We start from the raw sequence: 8,739 nt of genomic DNA, 5'->3' as shown, positions 1-8,739 counted from the left end.
CCTACATTTAAAACATTTTATTAAACTTTATTTTTTTATTTTTATTTTTTAAAAAGTTTTAAATGTTTATTTTTGAGAAACAGTGAGACAGACAAAGCATGAGCAGGGGAGAGGCAGAGAGCAAAGGAGACACAGAATCCGAAGCAGGCTCCAGGCTCTGAGCTGACAGCTGGGGCTCGAACTCACAAACCATGAGATTGTGACCTGAGCTGAAGTTAGACGCTTCACCGACTGAGCCACCCAGGTGCCCCTAATTATACTAAACACTTACATGTATGATATTCTTTGTGCCAGTGACATGGGATCTGAGTTTTCTCTGCAAATTAGTTCTGAAAACTTTATAAAAGTAGAGGCAATGAAGTTCTTAAAAAAGAAATTGTCCATAGAACTGGCTTTGACAAAATAGCATTATATTTGTTTTGCAAAATTGTGGGTTTTTTTTTGCAGAAGTGCAATGACAATTCCAACTCCCAGGCAGAGAAGAGTGGAAGCCCGTCGGAGGAGAACCAGCAGCAGTTGGAAGGACCTCAAGGCCAAGCGTCAGAAAACAATCGTTCAGAGAGATCTCAAGGCCAGTTGGAGAGTTCTTCTGATCAGTCAGAGAGATCTCGTGGCCAGTCAGAGAGTTCTCATGACCAATCTGATACATCTTGTGACCAATCGGAGAGATCTTGGGCCCAAACAGAAAGATCTCGTGGCCAACTAGAGAGAGCTCATGACCAGCAGGAGAGATCTCATACCCAGATAAAACGAGCTCATGGCTACCCAGAAAGATCCCATAGCCAGTTAGAGAGATCTCGTGGCCACACTGAGAGATTTCATGGTCACTCAGAGAGATCTCGTGATCATTCAAAGAGATCTCATATCCCGTCAGGGAGATCTCATGTCCCATCAAGAAGATCTCACGTCCCATCAGGGAGATCTCCAATTCCATCAGGGAGATCTCATTTCCCATCACGGAGATCTCCTATCCCATCAGGGAGATCTTATTACTCTTCAGGGAGATCTCCTGTCCAGTCAAGGAGATCTCCCATCCGGTCAGGGAGATCTCCTGTCCGGTCAGGGAGATCTCCTGTCCGGTCGGGGAGATCTCCTGTCCGGTCGGGGAGATCTCCTGTCTGGTCGGGGAGATCTCCTGTCTGGTCGGGGAGATCTCCCGTCCGGTCAGGGAGATCTCGTTTCTCGTCAGGGAGATCTCCTGTCCCATCAGGGAGATCTTATTACTCATCAGGGAGATCATATTTCCCGTCAAGGAGATCTCCTGCCCCATCAGGGAGATCGTATTTCCTGTCAAAGAGATCTCCTGTCCCGTCAAAGAGATCTCCTGTCCCATCAGGGAGATCTTATTACTCATCAAGGAGATCTTCTGTCCCATCAGGGAGATCTTATTTCCCCTCAGAGAGATCTTATCTCCCATCAGGGAGTTATTATGGCCAATCAGGGAGATATGGAAGATACTCACCAGTAGAAAGATTCAGAACATCACCCGAATTTGAGTCTCAATTTAACAGGTAAATACGTAAATACTTAATCATTAGTACAATGTGTTGAATAATATGGAAATGGAAGGGCATGCTTACTTTTATTTTAATGGGTAGATACGTGTTTGTAACAGATGTTGTATTGGGACTAAGATATTAATAGATTGGAGGTAACACATACATGGCATCAGTATTCTTTCCACTTGCTGACCATCTCTAGTATCATCCAGATTCCCAGTGTGCCCTCATTAACTTGTTTCCTCTAGGTTGGCTTTTCCTGGCAGCATCCCATGTGCTCAGCCTTTCCTACTGAGCCTTCCCGACAATGAAAAGACATAGACTTGGTGTCCCATACCCTTTGAAACTGCCAGCTTTCTAGGCTAGCTAATCTAACAACAAACTATGCTAGACTGATAATATATAATCTCCGATAATGAATTTCTATGTTTCCTTTCTCTGTCTCCTTCCCAAAGAGTCCTCAGAGAGTCCTTAGCACACAGATGATAGGTGCCTCTTTGAGCAGCTGAACTTTTCTGCTTTCCTTTGACTCAGACCATAGGAGAGGATGCTATTCTTTGTGTAAGATACAACACTAACCTTCTGAATATATTTAGAATACAGTGTGTATGTTTACTTGCCTCATAAAACTGTTAGGTTAGATCTGTCTGCCCTAGCAAAAATAAGAAAGAGGAGGGGGAAGAGAGAGAGAGAGAGAAATTTAATAGTCTTGCAGATTGTTTGAGTTTTAAAAACCACAAGTCGCTTGTATTGTGCTTAGGTAATTGAGTAAAGGTTTATTTCCAGTTCAGACTTCTCAGTGATTGCCTTCAGTTTGCATTGCCTATAAATGTCTAGTCAGGTATTTTAGCACATATTAACAATTGCACAAAATTGCTAGTTTCAGCTGCATTTTCCCCCCCAAAATGTAGGTGTAGGTTATTGTGTATATAGACGATGTCTGATGTAGTCACTATTTTAATGCTAAAGGCCTCATCCCATTTATATTAACAGTACACAAATAATTTGCTATCAAAATTGAAACATGCTTAACACTGATGACAGGTAATTAATATTTCTGCATTCCTTCAAGATTTTTCTGTTTTACTTTATTTTATACAGTAATTTTTGTCGGTCGAGTGGCATAATACTTCCACTGAGGTGCCACCATTCTATTTACAACGCCGTATCTCTGTCACTTTCCATCTTGAAAGATAATGAACAATTGTGTTCAGTTGTTTCTCCTTTATCTTCTATTATTATAATTATTTGTATTCTCAGCACAAATAAGTAGTTCTCGCTTGGTTAACATTAAAGTTCTCAAATGCAGAACTATTTATTATAAAAGAACATATAAAGTACAGAAAATTAACATACTCTTATAATTGATCCCCTGGAGATTAATTCTTCTACTCCATCATTTTCCAGTCTAATACTACACATAAGTGGACCAGTTAGGTGTAAGAATACTCTTCAAACCTAGAGTTGGCTTTTGCACCAAGTATAAAATGAAGACTTTAGGAATTTCATGCCCTCATGTGAAATTTTTCTCTCAGGCCAACTTCACCAGAAGATAAAGACAAACCAGAAGTGTTAAGTACATTTCTGCCTTAAATAAGTCACCAATGTACAAGCCCAGTGTGGTCTGGGTAAAAAGTAGCCTCTTATATGATAAGGAGTAAAGAATGATAAAGAAGGATAGCCTATGCAGGACATCATTTATTGGAGATTCGCAATAATGCTTTTCAATTCTGAAAAACCAGTATGATTCTCAAAAACTCTAAAGAGAATTTCTTGTAAGCAAGGTGTGGATTTGGATTTTTAACACCCAAAAATACTGGATCCTTTTCTGATCTGGTAATTACATCCATAGACAGATGCCTTTCTTGGCTGAAGTGATATGTAAATGGAGAAGCACGCAGAACAAAAGCTGTCTTTTGTACCCTCCACTCAGTAATTTACATGAAATGAACTGGCAACTGGCAACGTGCACCTATCTTTACATTGGCTGGGCTGGTCCACCTGATGAAAGCTTTTGTAAACACAGATAACAGCTTCAGAGGAAGTGGGCCTCTTAGTTTCACACTCCTTGCCAATTAAACTCCAATTACAGAGTGACAACTGACATTACCACTCCACCATTCCAAGTCATTCCTGGAACAGATTCAAACTTGATGATAACGGACAAATCAGATCTTTGAGTCTAAAATCCCTAATTTACTATGTCTCACTTTGAAAAACAGAAGTCTTTTCAGACTGATTACTTGATTTCCCGATTTTTCTTCCGAGATTCTTCACTATTCCCTGGCCTCATTTGTTACTCAACTGTTAGTATTTTTCTTATTTCTTGGAATATGATGATGCCAGTGAGAATCTGGTCCGTGATTTTTAAGGAAACGGCCCCTCATGGAGTATAAGTAGCATGAGTGAGTGGAAACAACATAAGAATATAAAAACACAGCTTTATGTCCCAATTCTGTCACTAAGTGTATTGGGCAAATTACTGAATGTTTCTAGATCTCAATTTCCTAATAAGTGCAAGGGGAGATTTGGACTACGTGACTAAAGATCTAGCCCAACTGGAAACATCTTAAGAATTCATGAATTTTGTTTTTTTCATTTAAAACATTGTAAAAAGCAACAGAAAATGACCATCTTAATCATTTTCAAGTGTACACTTCAGTGATGTTAAGTATATTCACAGTGCTGTGAAACAGATCTATAGAACTTCATCTCACAAAGCTGAAACTCTAAACCCGTTAAATAACTTCCCACTTTCCCTTCACCCCAATCCTTGATAACTACCATTTTCCTTTCTGTTTCTCTGTTTCTGTGCGTTTGACTACTTTAGACACCTCCTGTAAGTGGAATCATGTACTATTCGTGGGGGTTTTTTGTGAGTAGTTTATTTCACTTAGCATAATAGTCTCAAGGTTAATCTATGTTGTAGCCTGGGGCAAGATTGCCTTCCTTTGAAAGGCTGAATGATATTCCATTGTGTGTATATACCAGACTTTATTTATCTTTTGATGGACATTTGGGTTGCTTCTACCTCTTCAAATACCCTCTCTGCTCTTCCATCCCCTTCTAGGATTCTCATAATGCATATATGGGCCTGCTTGATAATAAACTATAAATCCCTTAGTCTCTCTTCATTTTTCTTTGTTCATTTTTTTTTTGCTTCTCCAACTCAATGATTTCAAATGACCTTGAAATGATTTCCAGTGACCTCTTCAAGTTTGCTGATTCTTTTTTCTGCCTAATGCAATCTTCTGTTGAACCCCTCTAATGAATTTTTCATTTCAGTTCTTGTATTTTTCAGCTCCAGAATTTGTTTCGTTCTTTTTTATAGTTTCTGTTTCCTTGCTGCTAACCCTGTTTTGCTTGTGCATCATTTTCCTGATCTCCTTTAGCCATGCATCTGCGTTCTCTTGTAGCTCATTGAACATCTCTATGACCATTATTTTAAATCCTTTGTCGGGTGGCTCGTGGATCTGCATTCCTTTAAGGTTGATTTCTGGAGTTTTATTTTGGTTGATTGGACCAAGTCTCTGTTTCTTTGTTTGTCTTATAGTTTCTGCTGGGATTTGCACATCTAGAAAAAATAAACACCTTTCCCAGTCTTTACATTGTGGCCTTGCGCAGGAGAAGACCGCCCATCTACTGTCTGGGAGTTCTAGCACCTCTCAAGTCTTCTATAATCTCTTGTTCCCCTTGGCATCTGCCTACAGAGCTGCAGCTCTGACGTGCTGCTTGCCTCTCTTTCCAGTAGCTTCCAAACTCTGGCCCCGGTCCCACTGATGCCCTGAGTCTGGTGAGACAAAAGGCTGGCCCCACAGGCAGCCCCTGGAGAAACCAGAACATTCGATACGTGGTCCCCTCTTTCGGTTCTATCCCAAGGGAGGAGCCCTAGTCCGGGAGTTTCCTCTAAATGCGGGGCTTATTCCTCCCCCATTCTCTGGAACCCCTTCTTGGTTTTACGATGGCTCAAGTGCCATAGGTTCTCAGCTGGTCTCTGGAGTTCTTACAGAGGTAGTCTAGTCTATATATTGTTTTTACTCATTTATTTATAACTAAAAACATTTTTTTAATGTTTGTTTATTTTTGAGAGGGAGAGAGTCTGAGTGTGAGCAGGGGAGGGGCAGGGAGACACAGAATCCAAAGCAGGCCCCAAGCTGTCAGCACAGAGCCCGACGTGGGACTTGAACTCATGAAACCGCAAGATCATGACCTGAGCATAGTCGGATGCTTCACCGACTGAGCCACCCAGGCGCCCCTATATGTTATTTTTAAGAGAGTGTCTCTCTTGGGCAAAACGGGCCTGCAGCTTCGCAGCCCGCTGCTGTCTTTGTCTGCTTGGGCTGCCATGACAAAATAGCACGGACTGGGTAGTTGAAACAACAGGCATTGGTTTCTCCCAGTTCTGGAGCCCAGAAGTCTGACGTAGGGGTGCGGGCGGGGTGGNGGCTAGGTGGCTTCTGTTGCTTAAAACAAGATTTTATTCCTCCCACTTCCAGAGGCCGGAAGTCCGAGATCAAGGCGCCAGCTTGGTCAGGATCTGGCGGGAGCTCTCTTCCTGTCTTGCACACGGCCGCCACCTTCTCTCTGTGCTCTCACCTGGTGGAGGGAGAGCAGAGTCTGGGCTCTTCCTCTTCCTATTACTTATCGAAATCACTTATCAAAACACTATTCTGCATTTTAATCGCATCTAGTATTCAGTCTTAAGTCAGATGTTTAAATATGTATAATAAAATCATACTGCTTGAAGACATTTCTTTTACATAATTTCATTCCATATAAAAAGTAGCTGTTTTAAAATATCACCATTTATGACTTGTGCCAGGTTTTTAACAATGAAAAGAAGGAACCCACACTCCCAGAAACAGATGTGGTGGAGATATGATCAAATGAACAGGAACCGAAAGGTAAGTAGCAGCCTTTTCATTTTTACAGCACAGATTCTATATAGTTTTTTAAATGTCATTTTCATTTGAATAGGCTTTCTTTTTTTGTAGCCATTTTTCTTCTCATTAGTTTTGGCATCTGCTTACAGTGACGATTACTTTAATATACCAACATCAGTGGAAGAAGAAGCCACATTTGTCAAACATGTCTACACGTTTCCACCCATATAGTACAATGGCTTGAAAAGGTTCCCCCTTCCCACCCGTTGCCCTCCTCCTACTTTATATTATTTAGCTTCTAAGTGGGCATGAGACAAAAATGAGTTGGGTGGTACAAATAAAACGTATTAATAGCATGTATTATTATTTGTAAGTAGGCTCCACACCCAGTGGGGGGCTTAATAGCATGTATTATTATTTGTAAGTAGGCTCCACACCCAGTGGGGGGCTTAATAGCATGTATTATTATTTGTAAGTAGGCTCCACACCCAGTGGGGGGCTTGAACTTATGGCCCTGAGATCCAGAGTCACATGCTCCACCGACTGAGCTAACCAGATGCCCCGGTAGCATATGTTATCTTAAAACAATCTTGTACAATCATCGAATTCCCAGGGCATTGTCTTTATTTTATTTATAACTTACTCAAGTGCTATGAATAACAGATTTAACTGGCTGAATCAATATACAGCAGTTCTTGTAACTATTTTCCTGGAAACTTCCATCTTTAATACAGAACTCATGTGTTTGACCTAAGTATTTAAGTGAAAAGTTCTCTTGAGTAGATGGAGCTCTTACAAGAGATACCTAATACTTATTCCTACACATGCCACTCTGGTACCTTCCCAGTACCTCTTCACCTATAGCAAAACACAGGGTAGCTTAGATGGCAATGTGATATAATGTAAACTGTACCAGTCTGAGTCAGAGAGACATCGTGTCCTGGCTAATCTACGTACTAGCTATGTGTATGACCTTGAACAAGTCCCTTCCCCTGCTCTCCGTATCAGTTTTCTTTCCCCTATAAATAAGATTAGAATGAAGGACATCGGCAGGATATTTAAAGAGATCTAAGTGGTACGGTGAAGTGACTAATGACAAAGCCTTTTACTCACATGTGAATGGAATCATATTTCTACCACTTCCTACCAGTCTAATCAATTTCAAGATACACATGCTTTTGTCAGTTTTAATATCGCCGAAATCAGGAAGTACGTTACATTCACTATGGTATATCATAGTTAAATTGAGAAGCTTAAAAACTTTTTCAGCGCGCCTGGGTGGCTCAGTCAGCTGAGTGTGTGACTCTTGATTTCGGCTCAGGTCATGATCCCAGGGTCATGGGATCCAACATGCATCAGGCTCCACGCTGAGCGTACAGCTTGCTTAAGGTTCTCTCTCTCACTTCCTCTGCCCTGCTCCCCTGCTCGCTCTCTCCCTCAAATAAATAAATAAATAAATAAATAAATGCCTTTTCAGTGATAGGCAAAATAACAGTACATTTTATAATCATGGTATCTTGGATTTGATGAAGTATAGTAGCTGAGGAACCCTAGGCAAGTCCCTTTGAGCTTGTTTTCTCAGCTATAAAATGGCAAGAATATTGATCTTATAGGCTGTTGTGATGATTAATTGAAATATGTGTTAACATTTTAGGATAGAGGTGGGATTATGGTGAGCATTCTATAAATTGGAGTTATTATTTTATTATTACTATGATGATCATATCAAATTATTTATTATAATTATAAAATGTTCATTATGGCCATATAGATATGGTTACTTTAAAAATCAATGGCTTAAAAAAATTTTTTTTTAACATTTATTCATTTTTGAGAGACAGAGAGACAGAGTATGAGTGGAGGAGGGCAGAGAAAGAGGGAGACACAGAATCTGAAGCAGTCTCCAGGCTCCAAGCTGTTAGCCCAGAGCCCGACACAGGGCCCGAACTCACGAACCGCGAGATCTTGACCTGAGCCAAAGTTGGCCACTTAACCGACTGAGCCACCCANTGGGTTTTTAAAAGTCTTCACATTCTGGGGCACCTGGGTGGCTCAGTCGGTTAAGCATCTGACTCTTGATTTCAGCTCAGATCATGATCTCACAGTCATGAGACTGAGCCCTGCATCAGGCTCTGTGCTGGGCATGGAGGCTGCTTGGGATTCTCTCTCTCCCTTTCCCTCTCCCCCCTTGCTTTCATGCTCTCTCTCTCTCAAAATAAATAAATAAAAGTCTTTACATTCTAGTTAATTTCGTAGAATCGATAGGTAGATAGATAGATACATACATACATACATACATATTCAAGAGATTTTCAGTGTGAAATAAAACTTCCCCTTGAGAATATAGGGGCAAATAT

At 40.7% G+C, this 8,739-nt stretch overlaps 1 protein-coding gene across 1 annotated transcript in view; it reads left to right on the top strand.

The window, feature by feature from the left end:
• LUZP4 (leucine zipper protein 4) overlaps window positions 1–8,739 on the top strand; it is a 62,836-nt gene that overhangs the window by 44,084 nt on the left and 10,013 nt on the right. The window contains exons 5-6 of the mRNA XM_077775168.1: window positions 448–1,511; window positions 6,322–6,403. Coding sequence (XP_077631294.1) covers window positions 448–1,511; window positions 6,322–6,403 — 1,146 coding nt within the window. The remainder of the gene's footprint in view (window positions 1–447; window positions 1,512–6,321; window positions 6,404–8,739) is intronic.

The sequence above is a fragment of the Crocuta crocuta genome, unplaced genomic scaffold, assembly GCF_008692635.1.
Source record: "Crocuta crocuta isolate KB4526 unplaced genomic scaffold, BGI_CrCroc_1.0 scaffold531, whole genome shotgun sequence".
NCBI classification, from domain to species: Eukaryota; Metazoa; Chordata; class Mammalia; order Carnivora; family Hyaenidae; genus Crocuta; species Crocuta crocuta.
Note: the sequence above shows the minus strand (reverse complement) of the source record. Positions and strands in the feature narration are given on the sequence as shown.